This window comes from Lepisosteus platostomus, chromosome 22, assembly GCF_059453375.1.
Source record: "Lepisosteus platostomus isolate fLepPlt1 chromosome 22, fLepPlt1.hap1, whole genome shotgun sequence".
NCBI classification, from domain to species: domain Eukaryota; kingdom Metazoa; phylum Chordata; class Actinopteri; order Semionotiformes; family Lepisosteidae; genus Lepisosteus; species Lepisosteus platostomus.
The window spans coordinates 17,807,791-17,827,753 of NC_142632.1; the positions used below are offsets into that span (position 1 = coordinate 17,807,791).

The 19,963-nt window shown below is 48.9% G+C and overlaps 1 protein-coding gene across 1 annotated transcript; it reads left to right on the forward strand.

Moving 5' to 3' along the window:
• On the forward strand, positions 1 to 19,938 carry tex14 (testis expressed 14, intercellular bridge forming factor). The gene is made up of 29 exons (XM_088616102.1): positions 1 to 212; positions 768 to 882; positions 1,258 to 1,423; positions 1,987 to 2,126; positions 3,106 to 3,181; positions 3,467 to 3,600; positions 4,629 to 4,745; positions 5,060 to 5,183; positions 5,985 to 6,163; positions 6,901 to 7,049; positions 7,278 to 7,468; positions 8,548 to 8,647; positions 9,164 to 10,047; positions 10,592 to 10,689; positions 11,569 to 11,666; positions 11,920 to 12,150; positions 12,549 to 12,646; positions 13,094 to 13,204; positions 13,503 to 13,620; positions 14,195 to 14,273; positions 14,911 to 15,038; positions 15,288 to 15,445; positions 15,800 to 16,184; positions 16,293 to 16,427; positions 17,103 to 17,217; positions 17,806 to 17,910; positions 18,029 to 18,132; positions 18,309 to 18,375; positions 19,226 to 19,938. The coding sequence occupies exons 1-29, from the start codon at positions 77 to 79 to the stop codon at positions 19,317 to 19,319; spliced, it is 4,635 nt and encodes a 1,544-aa protein (XP_088472228.1). The 5' UTR covers positions 1 to 76; the 3' UTR covers positions 19,320 to 19,938.
• The last annotated feature ends 25 nt before the right edge of the window (positions 19,939 to 19,963 follow it).

The following is a 19,963-nucleotide window of genomic DNA, read 5'->3' on the forward strand; positions in this document are numbered from 1 at the left end:
TCGGACCTGTATCTCCGAGCGCAGGGCTGTTGTAAAGGCGCTGCTGGTCTCCACTGCTCCCACAGGGTGCCCCGCGATGTCGCACGCGGGGGCCCCGCCCGTGCCCTGCCCGGTGCCCCTGGGCCAGGTGAAGGCCCCGGGCCGCGGGGCCGAGCTGCACAGGCACACCCTGGACAGGAACCTGCCGAAGATGGAGAAGCTGCTCAGGCAAGGTGAGGAAGATCCCTGGCTGGGAAGGGTCGGTGGTTTCCACACCAGGAGCTCGGCGCCGTCATCAGACCCATATTGCAAAGAACTTTCCACACCTGACAAACAAAGCGTTCAAGTTACTGCTCTCCTGCTCTCACCCTGGGAGCAGTGTGAGTTTTTCATCTAGATAGGGCAGTGTGCGTACTGTCTTTAACTGCACGTGGCAATTCTGAAAACATATTTATTCATAATTTCAGTTTATTTTATGGAAACAAAAGACACATTTTACAATGCAGGTGTCCATTTAGAGTTTTCTGAGCCTCCTTACAGAGGTGGGGGGACCTACCTAGTCCTATTAACCTATTAAACAGGTTAGAAAGAACAGAAAATAAAAATAAGTGTTTCCCCCCAGTGTTGTGATTTTTACAGAAATGATATAATTCATCTGGGTATGTAAATGTGTGAGGACAGCCCCTTGTGACCCTCCGCAGTGGAGATGGGTGTCTGTGTGTGCGGTGTGATGCTCCGACAGACGGGAGAGTCACTGCTGTCTTTGAGCCATGATTGCTGTGTGCCAGGAGTGGACGTGGACACTGCCAATAACCTGGGCCAGACGCCCCTGTTCTGCGCTGCTCTGCTGGGCCTGACCAGCGCTGTGGAGCTGTTACTGCAGTACGGAGCCAACCCCAACCAGTAAGACCCAGAGTCACGCCTCGCACCTCACTTCTGGGGCCTTGCACACGTACCGCTAATCACAAACCAAACGACCTTTAGCGCACAGGCCTGTGGGTCGCAGTGTGGTCAGGAAGAGCCACGCCGGTCTTGCGCCCAGCGCTGAGCCGTGACACGAAGACAGTTGCAGGTTTTGGTGGCCTGTTGCCTGTGTCTTATGTAGCGGTCAGGCAGACTAATTAAAAACTTGCAGTTTGGGGCCTCAAGTGGCCCCGTCACTAAAGCCATTGAGCCCTGTGGCCCTGATGTCAACAGGTTGAGTCCACTGGAGGACTAATCGGAGAGGCCTCTTGGCTTTCTGGAATCCCCTGTGCGTGTGTCTGTGTGTGTCTGCAGCCGCTGTGAGGACAGGAGCACGCCGGTCCATGCTGCGGCCTTTTCCTGCAACCCCTGGCTGGTGAGCGGGCTGCTGGAGGCTGGGGGGGACCTGCGGCTGCACGACCAGGAGGGGCGCACCCCCGAAGCCTGGGCCAGGGAGGGGCCGCAGGAGCACAGCTCACGGGTAACCCCCCCCGCAGCTGTGCAACACTGCAGACTGGCCCAGTGGGCTCGATACACACTGGCGGTCGTTTCAAGTGCACAGGCTGGAATGCTCAGTTTCCTTCACTCTCTGGTCTTGGAATAACCTTCAGCAGCAGCGAAAGCTGAGGTTTAATATTCATGACTGAGTGGCTTGAGCACAGTTAAATCTTTTACAGCTGTGTTATGATTTGGCAAATACAGGCAGTCCTCCGATTGACAGCACAGTTGGTTTCTGAAAGCCGTCGTAAGTTGCAATATTGTACCTCTGAACTGATTTTCTCAAAGGAACGGTGTTATAAATGGGGGATCTGCTCCTGAAGCAAGGTCAAAAAGCCTATTCTCTAAAATATCACAGAATGCTGTGCTCAGATATAGGTAGGGTGGCCATGATGCTTTGTTCACCTGGACCTGACTTGATAAGGAGCCTACTCTGGGATTATAGTAATATGCTCTGGCATTTGGTTAAATGGTCTCCCAGTATTTAATGTGGTGAATGTTTCTTGTTCCTGTATGTGCCTCCTCATCTGAGGGTTGTCTTCCCAGATGCTGGATTTCCTGCAGCGCTGTGTGGCTTGCATGCAGTCCTTCACCCAGCCGAGCCAGGCCAGAGACTCCTGGATGTCTAGACGCTCCTGCAAAACCCTCGTCCCTTCGCCCTCCCTGCTGGAGAGGTTCAGACAGGGGTGAGGAACGAGGGCCTTTTGAATGTGTGTTGCACTCCGATTGCAGGGAGAGCTGCACGATCTGGAGATCGGGAGCTCAGACCTGTGATGTGTCACTATCGGATTCTTCAAACGGCAGTGTTCGATTAGCTCAGTGCTGCTGAGAGAAGGGTTGGGTCTAATTGCTTAAAACATGCTTGTCTCATGGCAAACAGTGATCCCTGGGGTCACCTGGTGCAACTCTGTGCTCACGAGTTCGAGCCACCTGTGACTGGGATTCCCCAGATCTGTGCACAGCTGAGAGGAGGGAAATTAAATATCCCTCAGCTGTGGCTGAGATGTGGGAAATTAAATATCATTATTGATTCTAAATTGAAAAAGCAGAGTTCCCTTCAATTTCCCAAGCGCTTGCATGCTACTCGTCCTGTCGGCTCTGAACCTCCTGTTAGCCGCAGCAGGACTTGAGGCATGTCCAAAGATGAGGCTGGTGATAAATATATCCCTTTAATTTTCATTCTCTCACCTTTTGGCTTTTTGTCTGTCCTAACAAGAGCCACCATCTTGTCTGAACCCTCCTACTATGACGCGAGAGTTGTTTTAGGTAGTCCTGGGTGTTTTAATTAGTTATGATAGTCACGCAAATGAGAAATGAAATGCCAGACAAAAGCTATTATTTTTTTTATTGTTGAATATATTTGAAATGTATGTAATGGGTATTTAATCTATTAAAATTTCAGATTTCAGATTAAAAAAGAAATAAATAAATATTTTTATTTAAAATTGTACTTACATTTTTATCTGATTATTGAATATTTATTTGTGTGCATGAGATACATGCAAACAGAAATGCACATTGGTGCTAAAAGCAGTTTATCTGTTCCTTCTCAGAGCATGAGCTGTCTGTGTCTTATATATTAAAGTGTAGAGCAGTGTTCTTGTAAGACCTCAGCCTTGATCATCAGCCTGGGAGTTCCTGACTCAGCTGTCATTTTTGTTCCAGTGGCTCTGACCTGCACGTGAACAGAAAGCCGAACTCCAAGCTGCCTTCCACAGTCCAGTGCTACGGGTTCGGGAAGGTACTGTGTCACAGGCTCAGGCTCGGGGACAGGCTGTGCTCGGATGAGCTGCTGTGGTGTCTGACCTGTGCTTGTCCTGCAGCAGGAGTTATTAACTCTGCTCTTGCTTTGCCTCCCAACAGAACTCGCAGTTGCCCGGTTCGCACTTTAATAATGGGCATGTGTAAAGCCATTTTTTAAAAATAATCACAAACGAATGTGGTTTAACAAGTTAAGGCATCATCTGAAGAACTGAAGGCACAGTGGGTATGAAAGTGGACGTCTTACCTGGGCTTGTTGTTGTAGCTGTGCGCTGGTGGGCCGAGCCATGCCACAGGTTTCCTGGCCTGCACGCCCATGATCGAGGACAGGGAGCTGGCGCAGGCAGAAGACGAGCCCCTGCTGTCCTTTTCTTGTGGAGCCTTCATGAGTATGACCAAGTAAGGGACTGAATTACATAGGATTTCTGCTGGGAACAGGAGTCTCCAGCCCTGTCCTCGCAGAGTCAAAATCCACTATTGGTCACATGAAATCACCTGTTTGTAAGGACAATTTACAAATTATTATTAAGTTATTTGACTGATGTTTTTATCTAGAACAACTTACATGTGTAGCCATTTTTTTCTTATGGACATTTTACTGAATCGAGTTAAATGCTCCGCTCAAGAGTACAACAGCACTGCCTCATGTTTAAGATTTGAACCCACAACATTTGTTCAGGCAAAGGAATGATGGTTCCTCTGGTTAAGGCTTATGGCCTTTAATTTGTGTTTGAAATGTGTTTAATCACAAATTGTTTCAAGTCTTAAAAAATCGATGATCTTTGAACAGTTTGGTGAGTGGTTTTGTGAGTGCTCTGTATTTTGGGCATATGAATTGCTGAGTCAGTGCTGAGATCAGGGACGTCAACAGTTCGGTGTTGTCTGTTTGCATGGAGCAGCAGTTGAGACGCATGACTTCTGTAGTAATCTTTCATTAAGTATTGCATTAAAACACGTCAAAAGAGCTTTGAATGTAAAATGCCAATGGCCTACATATAGCAAGAATAACGAATCATTGTTGTACCAATGAAGTTCTTAACTAGACCTCAGGAGACAGGCACTCGAGACTTGAGGTTTATCAAAGAATCCTGAGTAAACCTGGGATTTCAACAGATCCACAACGTGATTATGATTATGTAAATCATTTTGCAGTGTCACGTCTACTGTGCAATTTTGCAAAAATCTGTTTATTACAATGGACCAGGAGACTAGGGTTCCCAAGGGGCTCAGCCAGTAAATGTGCTTGTTTCAGTCACAGGTTGAGCTTGTTGATTGACGCACTGTGTGCTCATGCTTGGGTTGTGTCCCTGTCTGCCTCTGAGCGAGATTCCCCACAGGACAGAGGAGCTTGGAGCATGTTACATGATGATCTGTACCAGGGGAGCCCTGATTCATATCCTTTGCACTCTTGAGTCTGTCTGTCTCAGTTACAGCTGGAATGGGTGCCGGGTCACAGTGAAGGAGCTGCAGGCTCATAATGCAGTGCACCGAGGCAGTAGGGATTGCTACCTGGACCTGTTGATCATCGAGCAAGAGTACTGCAGGTGAGAGAGGAGGAGGGCATCAGCATTGACCTCAGTCACTGCACCTGAGAGGGACTGACTGTAGACTTTAGCATAAAACATTTGGCATATCAGACAAACTGGTCTTTAAACACAAGGAACAAGGGGAGGGCTTTCAGTCTGTCAGGATTGTGTGATTGCTAGAAGACTTTGGTCCAACAGCGAGATCAAGCTACGCCTTGGTGTTCACAACTCATGCAGGAGACCGTCGTGATGGACTTTTGGTCCTGTGTAGTTTCTTTTGCATCTGTGGAGAAGTTCCGATGTTTTGTGACTGATGTTTTTGTCTCTTGCAGTCAGCTGTTCCACCCCCACCTGCTGCAGCTGCTGGCAGTGAGTGTGTCTGCTGACTCCCTGAGACCCCGCTTGGTGTTTGAGAGAGTGCACATCGGATCCCTCTATGACCTCCTGCACCACAGGGTAACAGAAAATCAGTAAAGCCTGTTGACATATCTCCGTGGAAAACGCTAATTCAGCCTGGGTTAAGCAGGTGGAGTAGTGGGAGGCGAGGAGGTGGCAGTTTGGGGGAGAATGTGCGCAGTGATTTTCATGTGGATTGGCTGTCGGCTTATTCAACTTTTGCAGTCAAGTGTGAAGTGTAATGAAAAGGCAAGACCTCGTGCCACCAGCCAGAGAGACAAACTCTCGCAGCTCTTCTGCAGTTTGAAATGCTCGGCTCCTCAGACAGTGTCATTCCGACCGTCATTCCTGATATGAATAATCCTAAAGGCCTTTTGTGCAGCCCTGTGGTGGAGAATTGCTACACCGTTCGCGTGGAGCTCCGGCACGGTTTTGCATGGATGCATTGGATGGATGGTTTATGCCCTGTTTCCATGACAGACCTTTCTGCGTGATGAGGCTGGGTCACTATAGTGACTGCCTGTGCACTGTCTGAGGACTGAGAAGACTACCCCACACCTCTGGTTTGGTCTTGTCCTTACCCTAGATAAGTTTATTCCGATGTCATAAACTAAACCAGTAGTTTTGACCTGTTTTAACAGCGGACCTGTACATGGGGAAAAATTGTTATACAGACTTGATAATGACATGTTACCTTTAGCTAAAACTCCTTGCTGAATGACCGGAGAATGGTGAGTGGGAGGTCTGTGCCTGTCTGCTGCAGCCTAATATCGCAGAGCTTAATATCTCTCAGAAAACCATGTGTCTCAGGCCCTAGGTGTCCTGCCTGAGCTGTGTCTGTGTTGATCCCCTGCTCTGCAGAGGGCCCAGTTCCCTGTGCTGCGGATGGATGCCTTGCTGCCCGTGGTGCTGCAGGTGTGTGACGCCCTGGTGTACCTGCACTGCCGCAGCCTGGTCCTCCGCAGCCTGTCCTCTCATGCTGTGCTGCTTGTTCACCCCGGGGTGGCCAAGATTACTGGCCTGCATTTCATGGAGCTCAGGTAAGGGCACAGGTGTCCTGTACAGCCACAGTTCAGCAGGTTTTAGAGGTCTTGGAACAGTAAATTGTGCTCAATTGCTGCATAACTTTTGTAAGCAAATTGCAAAAATCATAACAAGTTATGTAAATGACCAGTAACATGCGAGGGTTTAATTAGGGTTTAATTAGCTTATGCACACCTATTAAACCTATTGGATCAGACTTACTGGAGGTTAAGAGACCCTTGTAGATTATAAAAGTGTCAGGTAACTACCATATAGAAACTGAAATGACAAAATTAAGAGTCAGGTTTCATGTGTTTTCTGTATGCCATGTTACTTTTGCAAAAGGTTGTGCTTGAAGCAATTTTCATGAATATGAAAATACTTGTTATGAGAGAGCTACAATCAATCATGTTGTGTAGGTACAGCATCAGTGAACAATATGTAGATGCAATTCAATTTTAAAGGACACAGGGACAACTTTGGGTGCAGGGAGATGAACTGTAAGAGTCTGCAGGCTGAGATCTGTGACCCAGATTACTGGGATTGCCGACCAGCAGTGCACTGTTGGCAGAATGCTTGTTATTATTGTGCAGGGCTCACTCCTCTCCAGCAACCCTTGAGAGTCAGTGTGTCATTGCAGTGATCCAAGTGTAGGCAGAGAGTTTGTATGAAGTGAATATACATAGGGATGAAAACAATCTGAGGTTTCTTCTTGATGCTGATGTTGCCCTTGTGCCCGCGTGCTGAGCGACAGTGATGGGAACCCCCTCAGAGTCAACGCCTGCCTGCCTCTGCCCCCGGAGCTGTACAACTGGGCTGCCCCGGAGGTGATCAGGGGGCGGCCCTGTACTGGCAAGGCTGATCTCTACAGCCTGTGTGCCCTCCTCCAGGAGCTTCATACAGGTATCGGAATAAAGCACTCCGCTCTTAGCCTCCTGGGCCAAGCCCTGTGTTTGCGCCTGTGTGAATGCCATCTCATTTCAAAGGCTGCTGTCTCAGGTGCTTTTGCAAGTAGCTAGTTGTCCAGGAGATCCTCGTGAAAATGTAGGACTGTACCCTGTGGTCATGAGCACTGTGCTTGATGGTGTAGTCTTGCTGTAGCGGTGGATGAGATGGTGTTTCTCCATGCAGACGCAGTGCCGTGGGGGGCGGTGGGGCCGCGGGGCATCAGGCAGGCTGTGGAAGGCGGGCAGGCCCTGGCCACTGACGAGCGCATTCCCCCGCCCTACTACGCGCTGGTGAGGAGCGGCCTGCAGCCTCGCCCCCAGGACCGCAGCCCCAGCCTGCAGGACCTGCGCCTGCAGCTGCGCAGCGACGTCAAGGTAACGCAGTGGGGCCGGTCCAGCACGAGCACACTGCGATCCGCACCTGCGCAGCGTCGTCAAGGTAACGCAGTGGTGCCGGTCCAGCACGAGCACACTGCGATCCGCACCTGCGCAGCGTCGTCAAGGTAACGCAGTGGGGCCGGTCCAGCACGAGCACACTGCGATCCGCACCTGCGCAGCGTCGTCAAGGTAACGCAGTGGGGCCGGTCCGGCACGAGCACACTGCGATCCGCACCTGCGCAGCTGCTAGTAACATTGCAGTTCCCCGTTAAAGTATGTGTTACAACAGATGGTAAGATTGGAAATGTGTGTTTTATTTCTGGGGAATTGCAAGAAACAGAATTGCCTTTCTGTTTTGTGAGTTGTAAGACAGATGTTTAACAACTCGTATAATTAAGAATCAAACATTTGTTTATGCATTTATATATTATATACAATCCAAGAAAAAATATTAACTTGAGGTAACGTAGAATATAAGATGAGTTAGTAAAGTTCAGAAATAGACATGATGATGGCCAGCTCTCAGTCCAGTGGGTCTTATAGCCCACATTTAAATCGTCAACTTCTGTACACTTGAAACATGGATGAACCTGAAACAGGTGATGTATTCATTTCTGTAAAGGTCATTTGACATGAAAATACACTCTATGATTCTCAAGAACTACAGGTGTAGAGTCCTGTTTTTGTGAGCCCACATGTTGCAGGTCTTTAAAAACTGATATGTGCTGTATAAGACCTGGTCTGGGGTTGGGCAGCCCTGTGCTTGTGTAACCAGCTCACCAGTGTATTTTTAGTTTTAACACAGGACCTCCCTACCTTTTCAAAAGAGAATATTCTTTGTGTGGGGATAAGGAATGGTTATTTTTATTTTTGAGTTTATAGCATTTGTGAAAACACAAACTTGTTAGAGATCGTGAACATTATAATCAGCAATGCAATGCTATGGTTTTATTGTTCACAAGGCAAAGAAGATCTTCACAATCAATGAAATGGGATTTTCGACCACAGCGGTAATCTTTGCGGTTTCCCTCTATATACCTGACTTCATATCTCTCTGACTGCCCTGTGTTTCCCAGGAGCTGTCCCAGAGCAGCCGGCAGAGGTGGGGGAGCTGTTCGGCCCCGGCGATTGTGGGGGCTGGGGGCTGGGTGCTGGAGACTGTGCAGGACCCCAAGGGTGAGCCCGAAACTCCTATTGCAAATGGAACAAGAAAGAAGAGATTGAATAAAGTGATGTAAAACCTGTTATTAAAACACTGATGCAGTAAAGCCTGCTAGTATCGGTTTCTCAGAGCAGATCAGTTTTAGTATCAAGAGAAAAATATCCAAATTTATACTTACCTGTCTCACTCTGCTGCACTTTTTGTCACCACAGTGTTGTTGATTTTTCACAGTTCTGAGTGACTGGTGGATAGCTGGTCACTATGGAGATCAGATCTCCACAGATTAACTGGTGTTTTTTTAAAAGCTTTTCCATGAAATTGGAAATCTGAATGTGTCAAGAATAATTTCATTTGTTTCAGATGATAGAAGTAATCTTTGATGTTTTAAAGTGAATTTTGCTCTTTTCTGTGGAGAGGGTAGTGCTGTTTGTATCTTGAGGTCTTCATGAGGCCTCTCCTGGTCGAATGTATTTTGAAGTGGAAAACATGATGAAACCCAGATGACTCCCTGTGTCGATGCTGATTTTCAGACCATCGCGCGCTTCCTGTGCAAGAGGGGCAGCCGCAGCGCGTGCTGACTGACAGCGCTGTGCACCGGGAGATCCTGGACCAGCTGGGCCAGCTGGACCGGCTGCTGGAGGGGGAGCACGAGCTGCGCGCAGGCACGGGCGATGGGGCCCTGGAGGGCCACGAGGGGGGCGGTCCGGGACTGGGACAGGCCTTGTCTGATCCACCGCATGCCTTCCGTGCAAGTGAGGTCTCCATTCGTGAGATCCTGCCCTTAGATGCCCACAGGCTTTACTTCCACCACAGCCTGGACTCTGACAGCAGCAGGGAAACGGGCTCCGATGGCACCCCCACCCAGGACGAGCTGGAAGAGGAGGGCGATGACCCAGCGCAGAAGCCCTGCGAGATCTCTCAGGCGATCAGCGCCAGCGTGCTCAACCTGAAGGTGTCGCAGGTGCTGCTGCAGCAGTCGGAGAGCAGCTTGCTCAACGTGCAGAGGGCCAGGGCCGCACTGGGCAGGCGGGAGGTGCCCTCTGCTGTCCCCTGGGGCCAGGGAGAGAGGCAGCTGGCGGTCGGCCGTGAGCATGTGTGTGGTGGGGGTGGACTCGCCGATGAGGTCGATGGCCGACAAAGTGAGAAGACGGAGGACTCCTTGGACTCCGGCTCTGAGTGGGGTTTTTCCAGAGCCGTGGGTCCTCCGTCTCACTACCGTTTCGCCCATCCTGGCTACGGCGTCCCGGCCAGGGGCTGGCCCTCAGGGCTGCGCAGGGCGGAGCAGTCCGCTGCTGCAGACGAGCCCCCGGACTGGCCGGCAGAACACGAGGACCTGAGTGAGGGGGAGGGCGTCAGCGACTACAGCTCCGCCCTGGATGATAGCTTCGTAACTGTGCGTCCTGGACGTGCTCAGGTAACTCGCTGCACATCGGTGCTACCAGACGGAAGTGTAGTGTTCTCCACGTTCAGTGCCTGAGATAGCATGGTATGGGAAGGAAGAGTGTGAGAGTCATGAATACAGAACAGAGGTTAGTTATCAGAGTTGGGACGGCTTGTCCCAGACTTCCACAACCCCTCATATAAAGATATGCCTCCTTAACACATGTCCTGCAACTAACAGGTATTTCTGACTTCTGTTTCTGATTTCTAATGGTGTGTTGGGTTAGAAACTTTGATTCTATTTGTCTTTTCTTGCTTGTTTAGATGCTAATAGCTTATTGATCCAAAACTCACACCCAGCCGTTGTTTTAAGGTGAGAAGGAGTCTATACTTAGTAGTATAGAGGGCAGTTTGTACAAGATGTCCCCTCTACTGTTGTTTCCCTAAATACATCTGCTCTCAAAGAAAGATAAAGTGGTCTTTCAGCAGTTTGAAGAAGAAGGAGATCAGCTGCAGCGCAGTGTGTAAAGAAGAGGGGACACTGCTAATTGGCAAGAGCTCTTGGTTGTCCCCCTCAGGCAGGCAGAGGGAGCATAGCTGCTGCAGTGGCAGAGACAGGAGGCCAGCACTCGTGCAGAGAGCAGTGTACCGTCCACAGGCAGGGCCCCCAGGACAGGTAAACTGACTCAGCGCCCTCTCATGGCCCTGCAGCTGATCCTTACAGCACTGACTTAGCACTCGTATGGCCCTGCTACATGTTGTGCTATAACATACTCGGCTCTCAGGAAGTGCTTAATATCCAGGCTTTAAAAACTCTGGCTTGTTTTGTTCATGACTCTGTATGAGACAGTCAAGATGGTGACACGCTTTGCAACCAGTGAGTCTGTATTCTAGCCACAGAGGGGAGGGCACTGACAAACATGAGCCCCTAAAATAATGAACGTTATGAATCGTCATGGTCATTTCATAGAAGGCCGTGCAAGTACCAGATATCTCGTAGCATTTCGGAATGTCAGAACTAATTCTCAGTGGTGTTACTAGCTGACAGACTGGGATTCCCCACACAGCTTGCAGGGTTCTGGTAGGGTAGCGCTGGGATGAACGAGCCGAGGCTCCTGCGATCTGCCAGGTGCTTGCAGTGAAGTCACGGAGAGATGCACTTACTCTCCTGTCAGGACACGAATAGCTGTGCAGGTCTCCTACTCTTTTGAGCAGGTGTGGAAATTCACGGTTCTAAATTTGACTGGGTAAGAAATTGGGAACTCCAATCCAGGACGATACCCGTATGAAACGGCAGAATCTCAGCACAGCTGGGTTGAGCACAGTTTACTGCAGCGTAGCAAAGTGAGTGACTAAAACGGAAGTGACAGGCAAATTAACTATAAATAAATGAAATAAATGGCAATGTTGCAGTGAAGGTTTTTTGTAGCAAGAAATGATTTGTAAGTTACGAAATAAGTGGCTACAGCGCTTTGCAGTAATATGAGCCATGTGCTGAAAAGAGAGTGTTTACGCGTTGTCCTGACTTTAATTAAACTTGGATGCAACATTACAGGTTCACAGGATTTTCGAGACCCACAGGACCGACCCAGCATCGAGTTTCTGCTTCTGGCCTGTCCGGGTGTCACAGATCTGCTGCTGCTAAGTGGACAAGTGAGAATCCATCTTTCATCCATGTAGATTCAGTGTGTATCAGTCTTGAGTGAACCTTTTAGACTGAGCTCATGTGATGATAATAATTGTTTGCCTTTATATAGGAAAGGACTCTTGATAAAAACACAGCAGAAGTGCAGCCCCACCACAGTAAAACACAACATGCATTATCCATTATTATGCACCTGTACAGGGCACTGAAGGATAGATTTGAAAGCTGAAAGCTCGACTGCTTGCTGTGTGTGTGGTGCAGGCGAGGTGACGCAGGTGGTGGAGAAGATGACCCGCGGCCGGCTGGGGAGCGCAGCCTGGACGCCTAGCAGCGAGAGTGAGGACACTGAGGACAGGACGTCCCAATTCTCACATCCCTGCAGGCCACAGGGCAGTGGACATAGGGGCTCCGAAAGACCTGGGCACGAGAGCCAGGGGTCAGGAAGCAGCCAGGGCAGCACCAAGCTGGAGCGTCTCTTCAAGAGCTTTGCAGGTGGGATGTTAGGAGACAGCCAGTGTGATCCCCACTTTCTTAAAGAGGAGGCTTGAAGGTGACATCAAGCCAAGGGATAGAAAAGAAAATTAAATTCTCCTTCAATCTTTTTTTAAATTTTGGAATTGTAACATGTATTCACAGAAAGGCATTTATTTCCTGACTTATAAGTTTTTACATGTGCACTCTTTCATTCAGAAACTTTCTTACTGTTCTAAGCTCTGTAAGTTCTTAGTTTTAAACTAATGTAGCTTCTCTTCAGGAAAGAGTGAGCACAAGCTTGGCTCTGCAGCTCACAACTATAAAGTTCACTCTGAAAATATGCATCTACAGAGGCAGTTGATCTGATTCTACAGTCTCCTGCTTTGTCTTAGTGTCCTTCCTGTGTCCCTCCTTAGGTGTTCAGAGTGAGAGTGAGAGTGATGCTGAGTTTCACACCATCAACAGGACCTTTAGTCTTTCTGCCAGACTCTTGGAGGACACAGGCTCCAGACAGGTGAGGGGTGTCTGTCACTCTCTCAGGTCCTCAGACAGGTGAGGGGTGTCTGTCACTCTCTCAGGTCCTCAGACAGGTGAGGGGTGTCTTATCACTCCCTCAGGTCCTCAGACAGGAGAGGGGTGTCTGTTACTCCCTCGGGTCCTCAGACAGGTGAGGGTTTTTTAAATTTTATGTATTATGTATTTTATCCTGTGATTTGCCGAGTACCTGGGGACTTTGCAGTGAGAGAAATGATGCTCCTCCAGTCAACTTGGACTCGCCTGTCAGGCATTGTGGAGCTCAGAGCTCTGCAGATGGGCCTATTGGAAGAGCAGGCCTTATTGGAACCACTCCATTTTAAATGCATTTCCCACTCTGATGCATAATTGGTAACTGTTGTCAAAAATGTCTGTAAGGGTGACTGACACAGGTCCTCTTGCTGAACGAGTGCTGTTGCTTTGACAGGAAGACGTCAGCTCTGAGTCTGAGGGTGCAGAGTCTCCTGCGGAGGAATCTGATGAGTTTGTCACGCCCATCCCTGGTTCAGAACTTCACAAGGCAGGGCGACAGGCTCAGGTGGGCAGCGCAGGCGGGGCTCAGGCTCGTTTCTGCTGGTGTTCCAGTAAGGGTATTGCTATCAGTAAAACCTTGTGTTGTGTTATAACAGGTGTCTTGGTCACTGGTTTTCTGGCCAGAGGGCTTTTTATGACCTTTGGGTGCCAATTTGATTACATAAATTGTGCTTTCACCTGTAGCAGAGTGAAGCAGTAAGTCAACTCCTCGCCTAATTAAGAATAATTATACTGCTTGTGTGTCCTGGGATATGTGGTGCACAGATACTGATACTATGAGCCTGACTGCTCTGCCGTTTCAGACGCAGACGCCCAGCTCCGAGGAGGACCTGGAGGTGACGGAGGAGGTGTGTCGGCCCTCGGGCCGAGCAGTCCCAGCCATGGCCGCCTGTGACCTAAGGACCGGAACCACGCCAACAGGTGGGGCGTTGAAGGTGTTAATGCGCTAGGGACACTAGAGTCACAAGGCATTGGGACCGTTCACCCAGAACTGCTCACAGAGCCTCAGGTGTGACAAGGGTCTTGCCTCTTTGTAGAAGTATGAAGAGTCACGCCATGAATGAGTGGTAGCAGAATACATTCATATTTCAGAAGGCTTATCAGGAATGATTATGGCCTTACAATACGTGTAGATCTTGCAGCGTGGTTTTTGTGGCTTCTCGTCTCTTTGTATGAATACTATGTGTTGATACTAGATTGATAAAATGACACCAAGAGGATTGGTAAATTATAGAAAGAAATGTTTTTTCAAAAGATGATCGTATAATAATATATTAGATGTATATTATCTTAATATATGACATTTTTCTAAATTTAGCATTTAGGTGCTTTGTTTTTTGGGGGATATTATACTGGAAGTACTGTCTGAAGGATTCCTGAGCCTCAGGGTCTCTGCCTGCTGAAACCACACAGGAATGGCAGCTTGTCTGCCCCCAGTGAGCCTGTGAGCTCATCCTCTCTCTCAGGAATCCTGCTTTATACTCTGATTGTGTAGAAAGCTCAGCTGTCGTATCGGACCCAGCAGAGAGAACTGACCCTGCTGCCCTCCAGAGAGTCTCCTACCCCACAGCAAGGTAAGAGAAAAGGCATTGCAGGCCACTGGTTAGAACACACCCAGCAGGGGGCTCCCATCCTAATCCTGGCCAGGCCCAGGCAGTCTGAGCTGAGATCCATCCAGATCAGGAGCAGCTATATCCTTTGAGAAATGACAACCTACACTGGGATGTGTAAAACGATTACTTTCTTGAGCTCACAACAGCAGCACACAGTCTTTGACCTGTTGACAGAGTAGGACCAGTCCATAACAGCAGCTTGTTTTAGGGCTTTGCTGCACAACAGGGACTGAAGCACGGGATATTTTACTATTATATAGACTGAAGATCATATAGGCAACGTGTGATCAGTCTAACAGTTAACTTCATGTCTGCATGACTGTGAGCTTAGTGGTTATTCCTTTAGCCTTGAGTAAAAGCATTACACAGGTCTTTATAGTTGGTTCTACATTTCTGTGGTTTCTGCCCTGTTTAGCTTGTCTTGGAATTTCTAACTGACTTCGCTTTACTGAGGATGGTGGTGCTTCAAACAAGCTAGCTTTGTTCATTTCAGGATGACAGCTCCTGATGAAGTCTAATATTTCTGTTAACCCTTTCAGCTGGCTGATGTAGTGTTCTGTGCGGCTTGTGCCGTCTTGCTCTCTATGTCATGCTGCAGCTGCCTGCCGGACATCGCCGATCTGTCCAGCATCGTGTGTGAGGAGGAGTGGCCCAGCAGGGAGGGACAGCAGCCCAGCCCAGTGAAGAGAAACGCCCCCACCTGTAACAGCACCCCCCTTCACCCAGGTACAGCTACAGCAGGGAGCCGCAGTCTCACGGGGGTGCATCTTTCTTTTACCACATGGAATCTGATCAAAGTTAGGTTTAATCTGAACCTTAAAACATGCAATAACCTGGGATTGCTAAGCATCTCAGTGCCTGAATTTGCTGACATCTAGCCTTTTAGAGTGTGATGTGAACAGACAGGCCAGGCTTCAGGAGCTCCAGCTCATGGGGGTTTACTGGCTTTGCTGAGTGTGTTTGCTGACGTTGCAGGTGCAGTGAGTAGACATCACCCCAGACTCGGTGGGGAACCTGCAGAGCTGCTGCCGCCTCTCCACAGTCTGCTGGACACCTTTCCCTGGGGCAGCTCGCCCACCCAGCTCCACACAGCTGACACCTTCACTACAGCCAGCGCCGGCATGGCCAGCCCAGTAAGACTGCACAGCAGGAGTGAGCACCCATAGACAGGAACATCTCAGGCAGCTGTGCTTCTGCTCCTGAGACCGAAGAAAACTGCTTTATGTGGCTACACTGGGACTGGGATTGATTTGTGTCCCTTGCAGATTGCAAAGCTTCCTGAAGTTGAAGATGAACTGCTGCATATGTGTCTTGACTAGGTTCAGTAGGTAAATCTAACACAAAAATGTAGATTCTAAGGCTCCCAAGTTGCACATCCAGTAAAGACACGTGCTCGGAGTGCACCTTGAGCTCTGTGGCCCTGAGGTCTGTGGTCATGAGGAAGTCTGTGAGTCCTGACTCTTACACTGCTCTCCCCTTCCCTGCAGAGTGACCTCTCTGTGTCCAGTGCACTGCACCCCCCCAGACTGGACCACAGTCCTGTCCATAGAGAGACGGACACACCTGCTGGCTGCTGCTGGGACACCCCAAGTGCAGGAACGTCCGCGGGTCGGGATGGTGGCAGTTGTGCCAGAGAAAGGGGCCCCGGGGACCCCGGCACAGCGGCGGCAGAGTGCCGGGATGCCACAGGCGAGGCTCTCTCTCCGGCGGGGGACGGGCAGGTCACCTGTAGCCATGACGAGCCGGGCAGTGGCATGGGTGCAGGGGCCCCTGGGACACAGAGTCCACGCTCCCACAGCCCTGCCGCAGCAGCAGAGGCGCCTGCTGGGCCTCTGTGCGCTCCTGGCCCAGACGACCATCCCCCTCCGAAAGGTGACGGGCTGGGCAGCACCTCCTAGATTAGATTGTTCTTCCCTGTACGGGGAGCGGAGGAGACTGGTCCAGGAGGGAAACTGAAGAAGTATGTCTCTTCTTTCACAGGGCCCACAGGGATAGAGGCTGTGTCCCCCCTAAGTGAGAAAGACCTGCCAGGACCCAGTGTCCTCTCTGGCACAGGCCTGCTAGCGTACAGCAGAGCACTGGACGGCTTGCCGGCAGCTGACGCTCGAGACCTGGGTAAGATCCGGCGTACCTCTTCACAGTGAGTGCAGCCTAGACCGCCTCATGGCTTCCTGGAACCACCTGGAATCTCAGTTTGCTGTCAATATAAGCCTCACTTTTGCAGTCCCCAGTTGTGAATGAACTGAGCTCACAGGTGCAGGTACACTGGTAACACTGCTGGCTTGTAAAGTCCCTCTCATGGGCTCAGGTTTTATTAATGTGAGAGAGGTTGCAAAGAGAGTAAAAAGAATTCTGTTTATACTAGAGTTTAATATATTATTGTAATACATAATTATTATTATTGGTACCCTTGATAAAAATGAGTAAAAAGACCAATAAAAACAGGTAAAGAGCTATGTTTTTTGCTCCAAATATGTAAACACTATATTCTTGTATTCTAAAAGGTATTTGTTAACAAGTAATAATTTTATATTGTTATTAATGAGTACTAATGAGGTTATTGACTATCTGCTGTGAATGAGTGTGTGTCCACGCTGAAAGGACCTACACAAAGAAATAGCTATATTTGAGTGCTTAAACACACTTCAGGTTGTGTTGTGTATACAATGGCTAGAAGATTTGTAAAAAGAAGCCCAGAAAATGTCCTTGTAAAGAGTGGGAGTCTGTGCCCACAGGAGATCTGCAGTGTCCTGTGTCCTGTGTCCCTCACGCCTGTTTCCCTGTGTGCAGAAGGAGGACAACCCCCGTCCGCTGAAGCTGGCAGCGCTGGGCATGGGGTGAGGATCGAGGCGCCCTCAGACGAGACGCTGAGAGAGGGGCGCAGTCTGCTGGAGGAGACGGACAGGTACTGCTGAGGGTCACTTAGAGATATTACACATGTAAATACTAAAGGAAGCGTTGATCCAGAGTAACGTACGTGGTTGACATCTACACAGTTGTGTGTTTGACTGAAGCGGTCTGGGATGAAGTAGCTTGTTCAAGGGTGCAGCTGCAGGACTGTATTGTGCCACTAACCCTAACTGCCGCTCCACACTGCAGCCTCATGTGGCTCCTGTAGAGAGACGGGCAGATTGGGCAGCTGGTACGGCCATACAGGTACACACCAACAAGGCCACAACTCATTGGATCACTGATGCAGTTCATACAGATTGACAAAGGCACTGATATAGTCTGTGAGGACTAATCAAAACAGTGGTAGCTCTTATAGACAGGTGTCTAGGTTCATTCTTACATGAGGTAGGTTCTAGGTTCAATGTACCATCCTTCTTATTAATAAAGGTAAGTATACATTACTATTAACGTCTGTTAAGATTTTATTATTTATTGTATCCATGTAGTGGAGATATACAGGTATAATATAATAGATACTTCCATTTAATATATTTTGATGAGACGTGTTGCTTTTGAGTTCATTACCCGACTGACTTCACAGAGCTCACTCCACTCTGGATGAGGTGCTGCAGGGCATGATGGGAGAGAAAGGCAGCACCCAGAAGTCCCTGAGAAGTCCAAGGCCTGAGCAACTGCCAAGGATTCAGTGAGTACAGCCCGTCCTGACATCACTCCCCCTCTCCGTTGTGGAGCTGATGCAGCAGGATACAGCTGAACAGTGTCCGTTGCGGCCGTGTGGCTCAGTGAGTGTGTTACCCCCCCAGGGAGAGCCTGTACAGCGAGGACACCTGCTGCCCCACTGCAGCCGGCGGGGAGAGAGCAGGAAAGCCAGAGGAGCCCGACAGCAGGACAGCGCTCGGCCCCGCAGGTACCGCCCCGGCACGCGCCGGCCCACTAACAGCCCGAGAGCAGTGTCTTCTGGGACTCCAGCCAGCTCTGCCAATGGCCTTTGGTTTGAGAGCTGCTCCACTGTGCTCAGCAAGTCAAGTCAGAGGTTTCACTTGTCGCAGCTTACTGACAGTTTGCCTCTTCCTGTGCCTGCAGACAGCGTGGATGAGCAGGGGGAGAAGTTCGAACCCGGCCTCCGCGTGCACTGGGCCCAGCCCCACAGGTACTGCAGCGCATTTCATGACAAGTAACGCATTTAATCAAGCCCTGAATTAATACATAAACACTAGAAAAAAAGAACTGTTTATCTACATTAACATTAGCTCTTGCTTAATTATAGCAGCAGGGAAATGAAGTATTTAACACCACAACCTCACAGCTCCTGGGCACTGCATCCGATTCCACCCTTAGGCTTCTGTGTGGAGTTTGCAAGTTACATACATCAACGGTTACTGAAAGTCACTGATTAGTGAGAAATCCTCACTAATAACAAGCGAGTTTTAGAGCAACACTTAAAAGCATCCAGGGAGTACGAGTCCCTGTCTCTTTGGGAAGGGCAGTTCACCGCCTGGGAGCATAGCGACAGTGGACTGAAGATTGTCAGGTGTCATAGTCTGACACAAGGCCCCCAACACCAGCCTCACATGAAAGGCACAATACAATTTAGAAGCCCGTATTAGATTTCAACAGGAAGTTAATGCAGTGACTCCAGAACAACGGGAAGATAAACACCAGCTCGACACCCTGGCTCCTGAGTTTGAACATCGAGCAGAATCTGAAAAAACAGCATTAACTTGCACTGTTTTTTACTAAAGGTGTAATTCCAGTGCATTTTTATTTTGGACTTGGTTAAAATGTGTTTACGACAACTTTCAACAATGTTAGGAAGCTGTTTGAGCGTTTCTGGTAATCCAAGAACACAGCCGAGACTGCTCACCCATATGGACCTGACCAGCAGAAATGAGAAATAGGGGTGAAATCTTAGTCCATTTCACTTCTTAAAAGTGATAAAGCTGAGCATCTAGAAACCAAAAGTTTAAACCTGTCTGGTAAGATTGTGCTGTTTTTCCTAGGTTGATTATCTTGGAACAGACTCCCACCAAAAGCCAGAGTGACCCGGGGCCAGCGATGACCACACAGCCAGCAGCACGCAGAGATCGAGACTGAAGCTGCAGGGGGAGACGCACACACAGAGAGCCGGACCCGGGCTTCTTCCTCGCTCTCCAGCCTGCCCTTGGCAGCTGGGGCTGCTGTTTTATTTGAATTTGGGCCATGGCTATTTAAAAAAATGAAATTGTAATATTTTAACACCAAAGTCAGGACACATTAATGAGTAAGGCTATACTTTTTCATTAAGGTGCAGTAAAATGCTCTTGGTAAGCTTCAGTTTTCAGTGGAGAAGGTTCTTGGTTTTTATATGATAGGAGCCTTGGAACTGTTTAAGCTTCCTGTAGTAGATTTGTTCTGATGGGAGATAAGTTTTTCTCTGTTCACCTTTTTGTTGTTTTAAGCTGTTCAGAGCTGGAGCTGACGAGGCCGAGCAGTGGGCAGCCAAGGTCCCTGCTTGAAACTGTCAGCTCTAGACCTGCCTGTTAGTACTGTACAAGCCAAAGAGGTCTGAAGAGACTTTTAATCTTAATATTATACATCAACTGTTTTTTAAATATTTTAAAAGATAAAAAAAAACAAATAGGCATGAATTTATATTATACTCCATAGCTATTGCAACAAATGTGTTGTTAACCTGTGTTCTTGTTTGATTTGCCATTAAAACACAAAAAATAGATGCACCAGATTCTGAAAAAATATTC